The following is a 19636-nucleotide window of genomic DNA, read 5'->3' as shown; positions in this document are numbered from 1 at the left end:
AATTATTGGGATCCAAACTGTAGTTTACATCAGGAAATACTATAAGCGTGCAACACGGCTAAACTTTTCGACAATCTCGTTTATGAACAATGACTAAGTTTGAAGAGATGAACGAATGATTTTAAGAAAAGTACATTTTTTTTGGCAAATATGTAAATATCAAGGAGGATTCGGAAAAGTCCTCCATAGCAACAGAAAAAAACTGTATGAAAAACAGCAGACAATTGTACACAATCAATCACATAAATGTACAGAAGCATTCGCGATTTTACGAGTTACGAAGTTACGGAAAATTGCTTTTATTGATTTGAACTCGATGTGGGGGGTCGAACGAGTCGTGTTGGGAATTTCATTTCCGAGAAACGCTCCAAAGCGACTGACATAAACTGTAGTATAAACATCTCAAGATCTGCTGTTTTAAAGAAGTTTCAACCCAGACATCAAGATATCACCATTTGCCACTTTTCAAAGTAGCTTCATGGTAAGAATGGAAGTGACGGGTCAACGGTTAAGGTTCTGGGTTACTGATCAGGGGTTGAGCCTTGCATGCAATACTGCTACTGTTGGGTCCTTAAGAAAGGCCCTTAGCTTCAGTTGCGGTGTATCATGAGTGGTTTCCTTCGTTAAGCTGTGATAGGTGATGAAATAAACGCCCCTTTATTTCTATACAATCCAATTTTTCCTCAATACATCAATTTTAAGAAGTGACTACTATTCAGTTGGTGCCAATGACTAATGAGAAGAATAGAGCTGTATATAGCGTACAATATAGGCTTAAAGCAGCATAAAAATGCTAAACTCTGTATTATTTGATTGATTGTTTTTTATTATACTTATTATTTATATTACGTTATATTTAATCTCAAATACGTAGTATTTAGCGTACAAATCCTTGCGGAACCATTGATAGGTCTCACGTTGTTTCCCCGGACAACTAATACGGTCGGACAAGGAATAATCAGAGGGTTTTATGAGGTACTTAGCACTGAAGTTGTATTTTTTTTAGAAATATAAAATAATTTAAAGATAAATCTCTACCTCAGTTTTAACCGCAATGGCAGGGAACTTTTGGCAGAGTTCACACTAGTAAGTATTATTTATTTCGTCTTATTTATTTCCACTTCGGTTTCCTGGATTAGCTTGTTGTTGTTAGGGCTAATCCGTGAAAATCAGTAAAAAGGACACATTTATTTTAATAGTTCAGGGAATATCGCGAGTTATAGTAAGAAAGGTAAATAATGAGATTTAAAGACATTAATAATAAATGAATAAATTGGAAGAATTAAATAGTTAAAGGTTAAAAGGTATCAGTTCTCCCCCACAAAGCTACTATGCGTGTACACACAGACATACAGAAAGAAATGAAGAAGAAAACGACACAAACAAAACAACAAAATGTGATCATCCATTCATAGTTTTGATGGATACATTTACGAATTTAATATTTTGCAAGCAGAATAATTCAATCGCAAAGAAAAGAAATACTTTCTTATTGTTTCTCAGGTGAAAAACCTCCAAAAACATCGTAAGTCTTTATCAATGAATTTGCAATAGAGAGTCATATTTCTTGTCAGAGTTTTGTTCATAGTACCAAAAAAAAAAAAAGTAAAACAATGTCTTAATGTAAATCACAAAAAAAGTACAGTTCAAGTCAATTCTTATTTAAAATTTAATTAAAAAGTACCTTTCCTGCTTGTTTATGTGAATCTGTATAATATATAAAACGCCGTAAAAATGGAGTGAACCCTGATTTTAGAAAAAAAAATAAATTAACCCCCCCCCCCAAAAAAAAATCTGGTGGGCGTGGTTTTTATGGACGTGGGCGTGGTTTTTATGGACGTGGTTTTTATGGACGTGGGCGTGGTTTTTATGGACGTGGGCGTGGTATTTATGGACGTGGGCGTGGTTTTTATGGACGTGGACGTGGTTTTTGTGGTTTTATGGATGTGGGCGTGGTTGTAAGGATACAGGCGTGGTTTCATGGATACAGGCGTGGTTTCATGGATACAGGCGTGGTCAAGGTTGGGCTCAAAATGTTAGCGCAAATCGCGCCCCAGACACTAGGGTCAAAAGTTTATGGACGCCCGAGCGTACAACAAAGATTCCCGTCCCACCCTCTTCTGTGAAAGATCTTCCACTAGATCATGGTGGAGGTTTTGTGCTCGTTCTGCTACAGATCGAAACTCGCCACGGAACGTTCAGAAAGACATCTACAGTACCAATACGCTCTCTAGGACCAAATTTATTAGGACACCCGACTTTTGCCGTATGTGGTTCCTCCCCAAAAAAGGTACGAGGCACACATTAGGTTTTCCCTTCACTTGATTTCGGAGACTTTGAAGATGAAGATATGAGCTAGAGATCTTGTGTGGTCTTCTGTAGAGCTGTAAACCCTTTTGAGCATCTCTGGGATGAATTTTTCAGGTTATTATAAGAGTAAATCGGGACGAAAGGAGTTATGGGATGTGCAAAAAGGGGCAATCGTACGTTCGGGTGTCCACAAAATTTTGGCCACACAGTGCATTTTAAACTCTAAATCATCAGATTAATGGGCTTGTTTAAAATGCAGCACCGAATCAGGGTGAGGGCGCTAGAGTTTTTATTGTTGTTTATTTATTTATTTATTTATTTATTACATATACCCCAGGTTTAGTAATGCTCTCTCACTCTGTTCCTAGCCTGCAGTGGGTGCTGGATAAGCAGGATCTCCTGAAAGAACGTCAGAAAGACCTAAAGTTCCTCACCGAGGAGGAGTACTGGAAGCTGCAGATCTTTTTTGCGAACGGTAAAATAAATTTTTTTTTTCCCCCTCGTTCTAAAAATGTTTATCCTATATTTTATTAAGGGAATGTGAATAAGAGATTCGAACACTGTTTGTTGTAAATCTGTTTGTTTGTTTTTTTCTTCACATTCCACAGCTTCTAGTGGGCTTCGGGGAACCCACTCGAAGCTGTGGACCGCTTTCTCACTTTATTACATTCGTCCCTCTCAGTCCCCAATTCCAGTAGATCCTGAGCTGAAGGAGGAGCTCCTAGTTTACAGGAAACGGCCAAAAGTTTGTGGACACCCAACCATCACTTTTTTTTCAATCATCTCGTTCTATGTGTAGTTCCCATTCCATCTTGTTCAGCTGTTGGTTAAAAATCAGGGCGAGGTGAGATGATGTAGAGAAATTCATCTGAATAAGGTTTAGAGCTCCATAGCAGGCTTCTCCATGGTCTTCCACTCCAACCCATACGGTCATGGAGCTGGATTTGTGCACAAGGAGCACCATCACAGGTCCAAATCTCCTGGTTCACTGATCCTTTTGGTCGTTAGTGTATAAGTGCGACGATTGATCGATGCGTCAGGTATGGTCGAGACGATCTCGTAATCGAGCGTGACATGACGTTTCAGTGATCCAGGCTTTGGGAGAGCACCTGAAACTCCGCCAGCAGGTCATCGCCACGGCAACGGTGTACTTCAAACGCTTTTATGCCAGGTGAGTTGTAGTGCTTGTGTGTGTGTGTGTGTGTGTGTGTGTGTGATGCGATTCTGAGTGAAAAAATACGAGTCCAAGCAGCAACATTTGTTGCATTAATACATAAATAGTACTTTTGATTGATTGATGAATTGATTTGATTGATTGCAGGTACTCTTTGAAAAGTATTGATCCGGTCTTGATGGCTCCTACCTGCGTGTTTCTCGCTTCTAAAGTCGAGGTAACCAAATAAATACGCGCTAATACATACACCATATGGCCAAAAGTTTGCGGACACTCGAGTATAAGACATTAGAACTTCTTATTTCACATTTAGTCTCCATTTGCTCCTATAATAAACATCTATTCTTCTGGGGAGATGTTCCACTGTGACGGTTCATTCAGACACAATTAGTTAGCATTTGAGGCCCAGGGGTTCAGCCAGCATGAAAAATTCATCCCGAAATGTGTTCAACACGGTTTCTAGCTCTAGAGCAGCAAGAACAATTGTCTAGACGCTTTATACCATTTTGCGAATACAAGCTTGTAGGAACATTTTCAGGAAGAACCACAAAGTGTTTTGGGAGCTAATGCTTTGTTCAGGATTGATTTCAGAGTTTTATTTCCTTTTTTTTTTCTCCATACTCTGTTGCAGGAGTTCGGCGTCGTTTCGAACACCCGCCTCATTTCGGCAGCGACATCCGTGCGTAAGTGAAGAAGCTGGAAAACGTTTTTTGCACTCGATAACGTTTCATGCTGCATTTTTGGTGCTAAAAACCGTTTTACGATTATCTCCGCAGTGAAAACGCGCTTCTCATACGCCTTTCCGAAGGAGTTTCCCTACCGAATGAACCATGTAAGTAACCCAGGGGTCGCGGGCGAGGGATCTCCCGATTCCCGTTCGGATCGTGTGATTGGACGTCCTGATCGTGTGTGTGTGTGTGTGTGTGTGTGTGTGTGTGTGTGTGTGTGTGCGCGCGCGCACGAGGGAGTGAGTGTGTGTGTGTGTGTGTGTGTGTGTGTGTGTGTGTGTGTGTGTGTGTGTGTGTGTGTGTGTGTGTGTGTGTGTGTGTGTGTGTGTGTGTGTGTGTGTGTGTGTGTGTGAGAGTGTGTTCGCTGATGGGTCATTCTTTATTCATACACCGTGCATCATCATTTATTTTGTAATGAGTTCTGTGTGCGCGCACACACACACACACACACACACACACACACACACCTCTCATTGCCCCGGTGTGAAAATCTCATTGCCCTGGTGAAGTGGTGTCCGCCTGGAAATCGAGCTCCTCCCTCCTCTCACATGCTCATGCGAAGTGTTTTGCGATGAGCAGTGAGCTCACACCCTCCTAATCCTGACACTCATTAATTTTGGCACCCGCTGACTCCGCCCACCTGGAAACGCACCACGGACAATGGGGATCACACGACCTCCTTTTCCTTTAGAGAAGTCTAAATTTCAGGTTCGTTATCAGCACCCGGATGATTGTGCGAAACTAAACGCGCCCACTGAGTGAGAATCGGATTAAAGAAAAAAAAAAATATATATATATATATATATTTTTTTTTTTTTGTAGTAACACACTCACTTTCTCTCCTCTCTTAACTTCTAGATCCTGGAATGTGAGTTCTACCTTCTGGAGCTGATGGTTAGTGTTTCTCTCTCTCTCTCAGCTGTGCTTCTAGAATCAGTCAGTGATGCTAATCCAAGTACATGGGTGTGTTTTCAGGATTGCTGTTTGATCGTGTATCACCCGTACAGACCGTTACTGCAGTATGTGCAGGACATGGGGCAGGAGGACATGCTCCTCCCACTGGCATGGTAAGATCTTTGGACTGAGCTTAAGTTGATTTTAAAGTGGCTTTTTTCTGGTTACATATATAAAGTGTACAGTGTGTGTGTGTGTGTGTGTGTGTGTGTGTGTGTGTGTGTGTGTGTGTGTGTGTATATATATATTATATATATATATATTTTTTTGTATTGACGGACGAGGTCAGACAGGAGTCTCCCTGGACTATGATGTTTGCAGATGATATTGTGAATTGTGGTGAGAGTAGGGAGCAGGTTGAGAAGATCCTGGAGAGGTGGAGGTACGTGCTGGAGAGAAGGGGAATGAAAGTCAGTAGGATTAAGACACAGTACATGTGTGTGAATGAGAGGGAGGGCAGTGGAGGGGTGCGGTTGCAAGGAGAAGAGGTGGAGAAGGTGGAGGAGTTCAGGTACCTGGGGTCAACAGTGCAAAGTAATGGAGAGTGTGTTAGAGAAGTGAAGAAAAGAGTGCAGGCAGGGTGGAGATGGACATGTTCAGAGGAGGAAAATGGGGTATATCAGTAGAAGAATGCTGAGGATGAAGACACCAGGAAGAAGGAAAAGAGGAAGACCAAGGAGAAGGTTTATGGATGTGGTGAGGGAAGACATGCAGGTGGCTAATTTGAAAGAGGCAGATGTAGAGGACAGGGGTGGTGTGGAGACGGATGAGCCGCTGTGGCGCCCCCTATGGGGGGGAGGCCGAAAGATGATGATGATGATGATGATATTCGGTGTATATAAAGTATTAAAGTGGACAGACATCTGTCTTTTCCTTTTCTTTTGCAGGAGGATCGTAAACGACACGTACAGGACAGACCTTTGCCTTCTCTACCCTCCCTTCATGATCGCTCTGGGTAAGTTCTCTTTTGCGCATCAAACACACTTCTTACGTACTATTCTCCATATATAATTTCAGCCATTGCATAAAATAAAAAAAAAATACAGCTTTGTTCTCTGAAAGGCATGCAGTGCCATCTATAGGGTGTTTACATATTAACTACAGGAGTCATAAAACGCACAAACGCACAAGATCTGTTTTAGAGACGCTCTAACCTGCGCGTCTAGACGGCCCAATTTTTGTCATGCTTGCCCATTTTCCCCCACTTTCAACACGTCGATTTCAAAAACGGATTATTCACCACCTCTCGCAGTTTTATTCTTTTGGCTGCTCAGCGATCGTGTTCTCAGCGCGCACACCGTGTGTCTGATGAGGTATTTTTAGCGTAGTTTGGTGGTGTGTAAATAAAAAAAACCACACAGGAGCATCAAAATGTTATTTTCTGCTTTAGCCTGTTTGCATGTGGCGTGCGTGGTGCAGCAGAAGGACGCCCGGCAGTGGTTTGCCGAGCTCTCAGTGGATATGGATAAGGTAGGAGTGTATATTGTGTGTGTGTGTGTGTGTGTGTGTGTGTGTGTGTGTGTGTGTGTGTGTGTGTGTGGTCCTAATTTTTTTTGTGGATATGGATACTGTTTAAAAAAAAAAAAAAAAAAAAACCCTCCATGTAAATTAGTACTGCACTTTATTATGCAAATAAAAAAAGCAGTACTGAATAAAGAAAATGTGCTAAATAGGAAAAAAAGGTAAATTAATAAACATTGAGGAAAATATTAATATATTATTATTAATTATATAGTATTAGTAGACAATTCAAATAAACCGCTCACAGTGTCAGTGATTCACCTCTAGAGGCCGCTTTCGTGCTGTATAACGCATCCCGAAACCATCAATATGGATTTTTGCTGATGGCATGAAATTTTATTTTTGCTTGAACCCAGGGACCAAAATCTGTTTTAGCATGACAAATGCACTTTTCGTGTGATCTTGATTATATGAAGGGATATAAATGTACACAATTTCTGGCCCCATATCTTGAATTTTGTGATCATTCGAAATGCATTTTAATGAAGTGCAGTCATGGTGTTGATTTAAACCCGGCTTTTTCCCTGATCCTGCGTTTTTTTTGGGCAGATCCTGGAGATCATCCGCGTGATCCTGAAGCTGTACGATCAGTGGAAGAACTTTGACGACCGCAAAGAAATGCCCACCGTGCTGAATAAGGTGCCGAAGCCCAAGCCGCCACCCAACAGGTACGAAACACCCGATGTTGGCACTACGTACTTTTGTCTGTGTAGCGTGTGTTGTTCGTTCATGCTGTGAAATTCCCTTGATGTCCATCAGGAACGGAGACGAAACGGACCTCACTATCGCACTTTCTCTTCTCTCGCAGTGAGAACGAGCAGAGCGCCAACGGGAGTCAGAGCAGCTCCTACAGCCAGTCCTAGAGCTCCCCCTGGTGGAACAAAGACACGTGGTGGACACGCAATGGAGATCCCAGACACCACACACACACACACACACACACACACACACACACACACTCTACACACCAAGAGGCTCTGCTCAAATCCGTTTGTTTTAAAGACTGAGGAAGAGGCGTGGTCTGGGAAAGCAGGTGTGATCCCACACTGTGTGAAGCGAAGTGCTGGTTTGTCGCCCCACACACACACACACACACACACGTGTCTGAAAAGTATTCAGTTGCGTTGCATTTAGGGCTTCTGACCATCTTGGAGAGGAAAAAAGGAAACTTGATCATGTTTTGCATTTTCGTGTGTGTTTGTGTGATGAAGTGCATGTGAGCGAGCTTGTAACTGCAGGAATGTGTATGAGTGTGTGTTTGTGTGAGGGAGAGCTTGGAACTGCAGGAATGTGTATGAGCGTGTGTGTGTTTGTGTGTGTGCACATGCCTTTTGTCAACCACATCACAGTTTGCATTCCTCAGGGAAACGGCTCTAGTCTAAGACCGATCCTCTTGGACCTCTCGTTGTGTCCTCCTGCTCTCTCACACACACACACACACACACACACCTACCTGTGGTTCGTCACGTGTGTGCACCCCGTGAACACCAGCATACAAGTTGTTTCCACCATCCTTTTCTCACAAACCTGCCATTGTACATATGCTTTGTAAATGTATATATAAATAAAAACCTTTAAACCCAATTGTTCATTTCACGACGTGAGCAAAAGTATTCGGACACCCAACTGTTTCATATTCCGTATATGGCTTTCTGCGACCTTGTTTGTTACTGTAAGATTTAGTTAACTGTCTTTTCATTTTTTTTCTTTTTTTCTTTTTTTTTTTTGTTCTTTGGTAAAACAAAACGGTTCCTCCATTGCATTGCTGTGAACTACTAGGATATTTGATGTTCAGGGCTGCTTTATGGTGAAAAATCTCAAGTTCTGGAAAGGAGAATTAGTGCAATTGATTCTCTTAAGCATCTGCATAATTGAGTCCCAATTCTGGGTTGCCTCTACCAGGAGGTTCAGACTCCAGAAACATACTGACAAATGTTAAAGAAAAGAAATGTGCTTTATATTTCTATTATGAACTTTACAGCAGAGAGAAATGTTTTCTCCACACATACCAGCGATGTTAGGAAGCTGGGGTCAGACATGATGCAGTGCCCATGGAGCACTGAGGGGTTAAGGGGCCCCAAAAGTAAATCTTAGCACAAATAAATGGGTTCCCTATTATGTCCAAAGAATCTGGGCTTATGATTTTCTTTAAAAACCGACAGAATTTTAGACAGTTTTCTTTTTTTTCCATTAAATTTCATAAAAATTATTCGCCTCCTTTGCTATGATGATGCACAGTTGTATATTTCAGCAAATCCAGATGAGAGAGAGAACAATGTTGAGGAGTGTGTAAAGGTCATTAGCCAGTGGATGCTTGATAACTTCCTTCTGCTCAACTCGGATAAGACGTAAGGTACGTTTACTAAGTCCACATGCAGCTAGAAGTAAAATTTCAGATTTCGTAGCATCTCTTTCTGTTTTAGTGTGTAACCTTGCAGAAAAATTACTCCATGCTTTTCTTCGATTGAGAAAGACTCCTGTAACACTTTCCTTTCTGGATGTTTTAGTAAGTGCATAAATAACTTGAGAGAGTCCAGAATGCAGTAGCAAGGGTCCTTACTATAACGAGGAAATATGTCCCCCATGACCACAAAAGGTGCAGGCTATTTGTTGGTACCTAAAATGAAGACTACAGGAAGGGGATTTCTCATACAAAGACCCACAGTTATACAACAGCCTTCCAATTAGATTTTGGGGCTCGGACAGTCTCAGTGTTCAAGTTTAGACATTTATTTAGTCAAGCATTTTGTCTCTAGGTCCTTCTTAGAGAGAGTGCTTAACAACCTGAAATGTTTCTCTTTGTTACCCCTCTTTCTTTCTTTCTTTCTTTCTTTCTTTCTCTCTCTCTCTCTCTCTCTCTCTCTCTCTCTCTCTCTCTCACTCACTCACTCACTCATTTACTCGTGTAAACATGCCCTTGAGGTTCCAGTGTTTCTTCTCTTCGGATCTTCCTGGTACATCCTGACTTACCTCGATGGAGTCCTTCTCCATTGAGAACATTATGCAGCAAGGTTTTTGAGGCAATATTCGTTTATTATTTTATATACCGCTTTTTATTACCACTTTATCTGTTTAAAACTGAGACAATTTCCATTGTAAACAACGCTGTACAAACCCCCCCCCCGGATCAGGAATCATGGAAACAGATTTCCTTGTGTTTGTGGAGAACGAATCGGCTTTTGTTGTGATCGGGTGAAAAGGATCTTTCTGAAGACTTGACTCAGCAAGCCCGATCCTTGACGCTACACACAGAAGGGCGCAGCCTCCTCTGCGTGGTGACGTCACGCCCTTCCAGCAACATCAGCAGCGGTGAGCAGGAGAAGGACAGGGACGCGGTGCTGGTGCTGGTCCTGGGGCAGGGGACGGACCCGGATTGAAGGGAAGTGATGTCCCTCTCTAATCCGTTCCGCAAGAAAGCCATGACCGAGGCCCCCGAGCAGCGCCCATGACGCCCCGAGAGGCGACGCGGACCGGCGCCGGAGCGCGGAACGAGGAGCGCGGGGATGGTGTACTGGCGCGTGGGCCTGGCGTGGAGCCGCTCGTGCGCGCTCGACCTCGGCCGCAACAAGAGCCTCCTGCCCCTCGGCCTCTGCAATAGCCACGACGAGCAGCTCTCGTTTTATGGCTACGTGGTCGCGTATCCGCTGCAGGACTACGGCGGCATCATGGCGGCATTGGGCTCGGACTCGTGGTGGCGGAAGACTTTGTACATCACCGGGGGCGCGCTGCTCGCCGCCGCCGCCTATCTGCTGCACGAGCTGCTTGTCGTCAGGTAAGATGCGCGGTGCTGCTTGCATGCGGCACGTTCGGTGTGTGTGTGTGTGTGTGTGTGTGTGTGTGTGTGTGTTTGGATTGTTTTCGGGGAACGCATTTTAACATACATTATTACGTAATAGTGAGGTTTGAGAGAACACGGTGAACAGATGGACCAGGGGTAGAGCGGATCAGCGCTTGTTTTGAGCAAATGATGACGTGCATAATCATGATGCTAGGACACGATACCTGATACCGGAAGAGAGAAAAATGTGATAAAATAGTAATGCATGGTGAATGCACAGCTTTTATAGTGTCTACCCCCCCCCCATTTCTGCTCATATAATGGTTTGCTCCGAGGACAACATCTTTCCAATGGCGTCCCTTAGAGGAAAATGTCTCCCGTTGTTGTTGTCAGCGTGACCTTTCACTGACCTTTTCTCTGATTGCTGTTCAGGAAAGAATCTTGGGTAGATCCGAAAAGAGATCTTCTCCTCTTTTTTTTTGTCACACAGATCACATAAAGTTGATTCATAATCATGTTTTTCCGGTACGTGCGCATTTCAGCACCAGGGCGGGATGGACAGCGACTATGTCGCGGTGTTTGGATTATAGAGGAGGAAGGATTTAGGACGAGGAGGAGCACCACAGACGCATTATTTGCTTTAAGAATGTTGATGGAGAAGTATAGAGAAGGTCAGAAGGGGTTGCATTGTGTGTTTGTGGATTTAGAGAAAGCATAGACAGGGTGGAGAGAGGAGTTGTGGTACTGTACGAGAAAGTCAGGTGTGTCAGAGGTTGTACTGCATCAAGGATCGGCTCTGAGCCCTTTCCTGTTTTCAGTAGTGATGGACAGGTTGACGGACGAGGTCAGACAGAAGTTTCCGTGGACTATGATGTTTGCGGATGATATTGTGATTTGTGGTGAGAGTAGGGAGCAGGTGGAGAAGAGCCTGGAGAGGTGGAGGAATGTGCTGGAAAGAAGGGGAAAAAAAATCAGTAGAATTAAGTACATGTGTGTGAATGAGAGGGAGGGCAGTGGAGTGGTGCAGGAGCTGGAGGTAGTGGAGCTGAAGATGTTGAGGTTTTCGTTGGGAGTAACGACGATGAACAGAATTAGAAACAAGTTTATTAGAGGGACAGCGCATGTAGGACGTTTTAGAGACAAGGTGAGGGAGGCGAGATTGAGATGGTTTGGACATGTGCAGAGGAGGGACATGGGGTATATCAGTAGGATATGCTGAGGATGGAGCCACCAGGAAGGAGGAAAAGAGGAAGACCATGGAGGAGGTTTATGGATGTGGTGAGGGAAGACATGCAGGTAGTTGGGGTGAAAAAGGCAGATGTAGAGGACAGGGGGGTATGGAGACGGATGATCCGCTGTGACGACCCCTAATGAGAGAAGCCGAAAGAAGAAGGACGAAAGATGGAAAGTGTGTTCATATATAATTCATATATGTATATCGATACACTATAAAAACAAAAGTATTTGCCCCCCCCCCCCACCAACAATTTCATATCTGGTTTCTTTTTAGAACCACAGAATGAAGGAAACAGTTGTATCTAGAACATCTCTGTCTACTGTAACATTGCAAGAACTACAAGGTTCAAACAGTCTTCTGATGAGCTACTGATTAGCTCCATGAATACTCCAGAAGAAGTCTAGTGTCCTGCACAAAGCCCTGACCTCCTCACCTGGCATGAAGTTTTCCCTTATCTTGGACTAATAGACCCAAAACTGTTGCAGTGTCCCTATACACAAAGCCAGCTCCATGAAGATACGTGTTTCATAGGTTGGAGTGAAAGATCTTGAATGGCCTGCAAAAGAGCTCTGACCTCCACTTTATTATAGTCCCTAAGTGTAAATTGTTTGGCCAATAGGAAGGTCAGACCTCCTGTATCAGCATCATGAAAGAATCTTCTAACAGACTTGTGGGTACTTGCGGGTACTCCGCTGGGTACCATCTAAACACCCCCCCTCCCTTTTTTTTAAATTCATGGTTTGGAAAGTGTTGTTCAAGCATTTTCTGATTAATTTTTCAAATCCACCACCATCACCATTATGTTTTTTTTTTATCACACAGAAAAGACCAGGAATTGGATTCCAAAGACACAATTATCCTCCACCAATTTTCCAGGCCCAAGAATGGTGTTCCCAGCTTGTCCCCCTTCTGCCTAAAGATGGAGACCTACCTGCGAATGGTTGACCTGCCTTACCAGGTGCTTACAAGTGTTCATTTTGAAGACACTAATAATAATAATAATAATAATAATAATAATAATACTATTAATAATAAACACCTAATGCTCTCGCTTTTTCTTCTCCTCCCCCTCAGAACTATTTTGACGGGAAGCTTTCTGCACAGGGGAAGATGCCGTGGATCGAGTACAACCAGGAGCAGGTGAGCGGCTCAGAGTTCATCATCGACTTCCTTGAGGAGAAGCTGGGCATGAACCTGAACACCGACCTGAGTCCAGAGGAGCGAGCCATGTCACGTGCCATCACCAAAATGGTGGAGGAGCATTTCTACTGGTAAACGGATCATCTTCCAGTCGTCTTTTTATGAAGATCAGGAAATACCTTTAGGCACTTTATGTACAATTTGTTTGGTTTTTTCTCCCTGCAATGAAATGATGGATCGAATGTGTAGATAAAAAAAAATCAGTTGGATAAAAGCTGTTTTCCTTCTTTTTTAAATTTTGGATGAAATCAGAAGCAAGAACGATTGTCGTTTTTAAAATCATATACAGTAAATATGTAGATATTCATCCATTATATATATATATATATATATATATATATATAGTTTAATGTTTTTATAGTTGTTCTGTCTCTAGTCTGTTTGACCAGCCCTCTGTTTGTCTGTCTGTCTGACCAATCATCTGTCTGTTTGTTTGTCTGTCTGACCAATCATCTGTCTGTTTGTCTGTCTGGCTGACCAGCCGTCTGTCTGTCTGTCCGTCTGGCTGGCTGGCTGACCAATCATCTGTCTGTCTCTTTGTCTTTCTGACAGATCTTCTGTCTGTTTGTGTGGCCATGTGTTGGTCTGTTTCTGTATGTTTATCTGTCTCTCTGACCCCATACCTATCTGTCTGTTTGTCCTTTTTTGAGGTCTGTCTGTCTGTCTGTCTGTCTGTCTGTCTGTCTGTTTCTCTGTCTCTGACTTCTCTCTCTCTCTCTCTCTCTCTGTGTGTCTGTCTATCTGACCTTCTGTTTGTCTGTCTGTCTTTCTCTCTCTCGCTCTCTCTGAGTCCATTTGTCTGTTTCTCTTTATGACTTTCTGTCTGTTTGTGTCTCAGTCATCGTGTCTGACCTTCTTTCCGTCTGTCTATAGATTTGTAATATCTACAGTTTTCCCATGTCACCTCACACACACACTTCAATTTAATGAACTGTAACATCTCATCTCATAATGTCTGGTTTTCTTTTTCTTTTTTTACTGTATTTGTAATAATAGCTATTAGTAAGCAGAAGCAGGAAACCAGCCTTGTGTAATTGAATCAGCTGAGCTCCGGGCCATTGTGTTCTTTTTTATTTCTTTTCACAGGAAGCCTGTGTCTCCTGTTACATCTGCTTCCTTGTGCTTTAATGTAGTCGAGGATTCAGAAAGCACTCTCAACCCTAAACCTATAGCAGTGGCTTATATTAAAATATTGTGATGTTTGTATGGGCAAACGTCCCATCTGCACCTCAGCTTTTCTGGGAAGATGTTCCAGTGCATTTTGTAGAGATTTGTAATTATACTAATGTAAGGTGAGGAGGTCTGAGGTTCATTCGATGCTTGAGTTGAGAGCTCTGTAGCAGGAGATCTTCCATCTAAATCCATGTGAAGAATATCTTCATGGAGCTGGCTTTGTGTTCAGGGGCACTGTAATGCTGGACACAAATGCCTATGCAATTGTGTGCTTCCAGGTTTGTGGGAACAGTTCGGGGAAGGACCGCATATGGTGTATAAGAAGAAGAAAAAGCCTCACTACATGTTTATACTCGTGTGTGTTTCTTGTAGGACGATCGCCTACTGTCAGTGGGTGGATAACCTCGAGGAGACCAAGAAGATGCTGGCAGTGACCGGGCCGCTGAGTGACGCGCTGAAGTGGATCCTGAGTCACATCAACGGCGGCATGGTGAAGAGAGAGATGTACGGACACGGCATCGGACGATTCTCCAGAGAGGAACTCTACGCTCTGATGGAGAAGGACATGCGTACTCTGGCCACTCTGCTCGGTCAGTGTGTGGAGGATCAGGCAAAAAACAAACAAACAAACAAACAAAAACTTTCACAGAAAGGGGGTGTTGTGTTGTGTTTGTCGTACAATCTCGCCATTGTTGTGCGATTCTGTGAGCCACACTTTTGCCAGAACGATGAGGGTGTGTTAAGACAAGACAGAGTCAGGAAGCACTAAAGATGATGCAGCAACACTCCTGATCTTCAGATGCTACTGAAATATTAATAATAATATGATAATCATAATAAAAAATAATATGATGATGAAAAACAGGCTACAATAAGCCAATCACAACTCGTAACATCACAAACAGGACGATCCCCACTTTCCCAGAGGCCCAATAAAATAAATAGCGCAGCTAGTGAGTGTGTGTGTCTTTTTTAGGTGCAGTCACTGTTAAGGTATTATCATGGAGATGTGATGCAATTTGTAACACGTACATTTGTGATCCGTTTCAGGAGATAAGAAGTACATCATGGGCCCCAAAGTCTCCACGGTGGACGCTGCCGTGTTCGGTCACCTCGCCCAGGCCATGTGGACTTTACCGGGCACAAGACCTGAGCAGCTCATTAAAGGTGAGTGAGGGAGCTGTCCAGCACTAGTCCTGATCTTTATATCATTAGGGCTGTCAATCGTTACAAATATTGAATCGCGATTAATCACACGATTTTATCTGTTCTAAATGTACCTTTAAATAATATTACGGATTCTCTTATCAACATGACTACGAACAAATACGGATTTGCTTTACGCTTATGCATGTTTATTATTAGTGACACCAAACTCAACATAGAGCATGAAACCTAGACATGTTTCAAAGGTCATAGATGTTTTTCAAAGAACTAGTTCATGTCTATTAGTCACATGAATAAAAGGACAGAAATACCAGGTTCCCAATCACTTCTCTTTCTTTGAACTGAGAAATTTACTTACACAAATCTGTTTACATTTTAAGACGAAGCAGCTCGTAAATATACTGTTTTAAAGTAATTGTGATGTTTTAAATGACGTAAATCAACCAAACAGAACTTTTGATCTGTTTCCACACGGATGGATTTAATTGCCGGATGTGTGCATCATTGCGGATTTTGGTGCTTAATTTGAGCACCATCAGTGAAACAATTGTTTTTTCCAATTGCTGTCTATATGGAGCCTGGATGTTGCCATGGTTACAGTTACATTTCGAACGCTATTTGTGTGAAATATGCACCACCTGACTACCTTACAGACCGTGTCTAGACGGTGTGTCGTGCTCGACAGTCACTTTCTTTATTATTTCCATGCAGGCGAGTTCATCAACCTGGCCATGTACTGCGAGCGCATCCGGAGGAAGTTCTGGCCCGAGTGGTTCGTGGACGCCGACGACTTCTACTACGACAGCACGAGCGACGAGACTCACTCCCTGTCTCCGCTGCTGGACCTGGGCCTGTTCTCACACACCGACGGCTTCCCCGAAGACGAGCCCAGCAGCCCGAGCCGCTCCAGCACCGCGCACTCGCTGGACAGCGACCGCACCGGACACTCGCTCTTCGACTCCGACATGGACGGCGAGTACTCGGAGACGGAGCAGCTCAAGTGCTAACCTTCTCCGCGCGTCACGATGCCACTTCTCAGGCGCGTCTGTCCTCCATTAAGGGTTTACCTTTTTGACAAAGAGTGCGGGGCAACGGAAACAAAGTGCAGCCATGGACATACGAAAAAACACTTGCAAGTAGGGCTGGGTATGATTCATGCATTAGAGTATTCGAAAAATCTTTTTTTTTTCCCAATATCACAAGGACCGGCGTCACACGACATCTAGCCGAACGGACGTGAAAAAAAAAAATCTATTTTTGTAACTTTTTTCATTTCTGTTGAATGAAATATCGCATCCACAGTTCCCGAGCCGCATTGGTTAACATTGCGATATGTATCGTGTATCGTAAATGTCCTCAGATGTAACACTTTCTTGCCCACCCCTACTTGCAGGGTAAGAACTAATAGTATAAGGGGGAAATCTAAAGGAGAGAATCTAAAGGAGCGAATGACGCCACCGCCGAATCGTTCCCTCCGATCGCCCTTCCTCCTTCTCCTCTTCATCATCATCATCATCATCATTGTTCTCCGTTCAACAATAAAAACACAAAAATCCGTCTCGTATGGATGTGGATATACGGTAGGTTTTGGAAGGTATTCGAATCCCCTGGTAGCAAAAACTGCCCAAGAAACACATTCGTCCCTTTAAAAAAAAAAAAAAAAAAAGAAAAAAAAAAAAAAAAAAAAGGAAAGCAAGTGTCTAAAATAGTGCACGATATGCCCAAAAGTTTGTGGACACTGCTCGGTATGTGCTTTCGGAAAACACCTCATTTCACACTGGTATGTTGCGGTCGGACAAAATCGGACACTAAACCCGACAGAGGAGACGTGAAGCCTGGAGGGAGACGTGTTGTCTGGCGTAGGGGATCGCTGATGCTGCAAGTTTCAGAAGAATTCGATTCGGGTTCCTGCGTGTGATTTTAACGCACAGAATTCAAGAAAGGTTTGGGTGGTTTTTTTTTGTTTTTTTTTATGATGCACGTGTTTTTCAAACAGCACACACGTGTTAAAGGCCGTCCGTCTGTCTTTCAAAAACGTTATATATTAAACTGGACCGCGCGCACACACTAGAGACTAAACTAAACCCCTAGAATTAGATAAAACCCTAAGACTCGACTAAACACTTAGAGACCAGACCAAACTTTAAAACTGAGACTAAACCCAAATATAAGATTAAAACTCAGAGATTGGATTAAAGCACTGAGATTAGACAAAACCCAGAGACAAGGTTAAATGTGTAGACCAAATTAAACCAGAAGATTAGATTAAGTGACTAGGCTAAACCTGGATTTTGAACTAAAACCCAAAGATTAGTCTAAACCATGAAGACTAGTCTAAACCCCAGAGACTGGACTAAACCTAGAGGATTGGTTAAACCCAAAGACTAGACTAAACCCCAGAGAGTAGATTAAATGCAGGAGACAAGTCTAAACTCCGGAGACTAGTGTAGATCCCGGAGAAAAGTTTAAACCTCAAGTTTAAACTGAACTATAAACAGAGACTAGACTAAACCCCAGACAAAAATACAATTCTATTTCTCCATATTCACCATGAACTGATTCTAATGTTAAACTTGTGTGTGTGTGTGTGTGTGTGTGTGTGTGTGTGTGTGTGTGTGTGTGTGGGGGGGGGGGGGGGGGGGGGGTCCATCTGGTGCATAAATGAGTCATAGTCGTGCATGATCGCACATACTTTCAAGTTAGTCGTTCCCATGGGGGGGCTTACACACACACACACACACACACACAAACACACACAAACACACACACACACACACACACACACTCACCCACATTTAAGAATTATAGCACTTACAAGTAAGCGGGCTTTGAATAACAGGTCTGCGCAATTGTGTGCGTGTGCGTGTGCGTGTGTGTGTGTGTGTGTGTGTGTGTGTGTGTGTGTGTTTCAGCACACAGCCTTCAAAATATACCCGTCCATCTTTAATTCAGTGCCTGATCGCAACCCGATGTCATTAATTTCTCCTGTATATTTTTTTATTGATTAATATATTGTTTATTCAAATGTTTGTTTGTTTATTTGTTAATTTTTTAATCAAATTTGAAACGAGGTGTACAGGGCGGTTCACACGTGAAGGTTTCGAGGACGGATATAATCCTAGATATAGGCCAAATATTGTAGTGTGTGTGTGTGTGTGTGTGTGTGTGTGTGTGTGTGTGTGTGTGTGTGTGTGTGTGTGTGTGTGTGTGCGTGCGTGTGCGTGTGTGTGTGTGTGCGCACTGCACTGCACTGTGTGCTCGAGAAATCATTTTCAATTTGATCAGAACACCACACGGTGTGGTCAAAAGTATTCGGACATCTTCTATTTGTGGTTCTTCTCCAAGAAGTTGGAGGCACGCGATCGTGTAGGACGTCTCTGGATGTGCCAGCATGACCTGAAAACACCAAACCTGTTCCAGCATGATGATGACAGCTCTGTGATGCTCGACATGAGTGGGTTGGAGTGGAAGATCTCGAGAAGCCCAGGCCTCCTCACCTCCTCATATTTTGTATCTGAACGAGAATTCCTGACTCTTGAAAACGAAGGTTCTTACACGGTTCTTTGTCACTGTGCACGGTTGTATGAACCTTTCCATCACACAAAAGGTTCTATCTAGTGAAAATTTTTTTTTCATTTTTTCATTAGGCTCAAAAGTTTGTGGACACCTGAGCATAAGATTCTCATGAACATCCCATTCCACATTTGTACTCCATGTGCCCTTATAATACACTCCACTCTTCTGCCAAGATGTTTCACTAGATAGATTTTGAGAAGCACTGTAGCTCATTGGGGTACAAGGGTGTAACTTAAGTGATCTAGGTGAGCCGAGGAAGTCTTGGGGTGCAGAAGAAATTTCCCCCAAACTGTTCAATATGGATTTAGAGCTCTACAGCAGGCCACTCAAGATCTTTCAATTCGAAGCGTATCTTCATGGAGCTTGTGCAAAGTTTGGAAGATCTTTGCGTCTCTTAGTTCTTTTAGGAAAAAGTTTGCGGAAACAGTTTGGAGAAGAACCACATACCGGAAAAGACGAATGCGTGTCTGAATACTTTTGACAAAAATTTTTTTGGTCCTTTTCAGCACCTCTATTTTTCAATATGGAAAGCAACCAAAAGAAATCACATCCCCAGGTGTGTGTGTGTGTGTGTGTGTGTGTGTGTGTGTGTGTGTGTGTTCTCTAGATTTCAGAAATGCAATGTTTTTTGTTTGATGCTTGTCTAGACTTCCAGTGATCCAGTGTACATATGTATTAGGTATGGGATTATTACAGGATTATTATGGGATTATTGCGGGGTTATTACGGGATTATTATGGGATTGTGTATACGATGAAGAAACGGTGTACAATAAGATGATTTTGGTTTCCCTATGAGTGTATAGTAACCTCGAGATG

At 42.9% G+C, this 19636-nt stretch overlaps 2 protein-coding genes across 4 annotated transcripts in view; both read left to right on the top strand.

The window, feature by feature from the left end:
* Positions 1–912: 912 nt before the first annotated feature.
* Positions 913–8271, top strand: ccnc (cyclin C). 3 transcript variants are annotated; one of them, XR_014531379.1, is made up of 13 exons: positions 914–1086; positions 2679–2785; positions 3397–3481; positions 3632–3701; positions 4116–4167; positions 4261–4316; positions 5071–5106; positions 5188–5279; positions 6054–6121; positions 6557–6636; positions 7237–7355; positions 7496–7931; positions 7974–8271. XR_014531379.1 is itself a non-coding variant. In XM_083528638.1 (12 exons), exons 1-12 carry the CDS (start codon positions 1055–1057, stop codon positions 7496–7498), a joined length of 849 nt encoding a protein of 282 aa, XP_083384764.1. In that variant the 5' UTR covers positions 913–1054; the 3' UTR covers positions 7499–8271. The 3 variants fall into 3 exon arrangements, 2 of the variants coding, with proteins under 2 accessions (XP_083384764.1, XP_083384763.1); XM_083528638.1 differs by having other exon boundaries at positions 913–1086; positions 7447–8271; XM_083528637.1 differs by having other exon boundaries at positions 7496–8271.
* Positions 8272–9837: 1566 nt separating this feature from the next.
* faxca (failed axon connections homolog, metaxin like GST domain containing a) overlaps positions 9838–19636 on the top strand; it is a 9858-nt gene continuing 59 nt past the window's right edge. Inside the window, exons 1-6 of the mRNA XM_083528609.1 lie at positions 9838–10459; positions 12525–12660; positions 12777–12973; positions 14448–14665; positions 15126–15242; positions 15954–19636. The exon at positions 15954–19636 is cut by the window's right edge and continues 59 nt beyond it. Of these exons, the coding sequence (XP_083384735.1) occupies positions 10191–10459; positions 12525–12660; positions 12777–12973; positions 14448–14665; positions 15126–15242; positions 15954–16249 (1233 nt within the window). The 5' untranslated portion in view covers positions 9838–10190 and the 3' untranslated portion in view covers positions 16250–19636. The remainder of the gene's footprint in view (positions 10460–12524; positions 12661–12776; positions 12974–14447; positions 14666–15125; positions 15243–15953) is intronic.

Source organism: Silurus aristotelis, assembly GCF_946808225.1.
Source record: "Silurus aristotelis genome assembly, chromosome: 24".
Taxonomy (NCBI): domain Eukaryota; kingdom Metazoa; phylum Chordata; class Actinopteri; order Siluriformes; family Siluridae; genus Silurus; species Silurus aristotelis.
The sequence above is the reverse complement of the archived record's forward strand: the minus strand, read 5'-3'. Positions and strand labels throughout refer to the sequence as shown.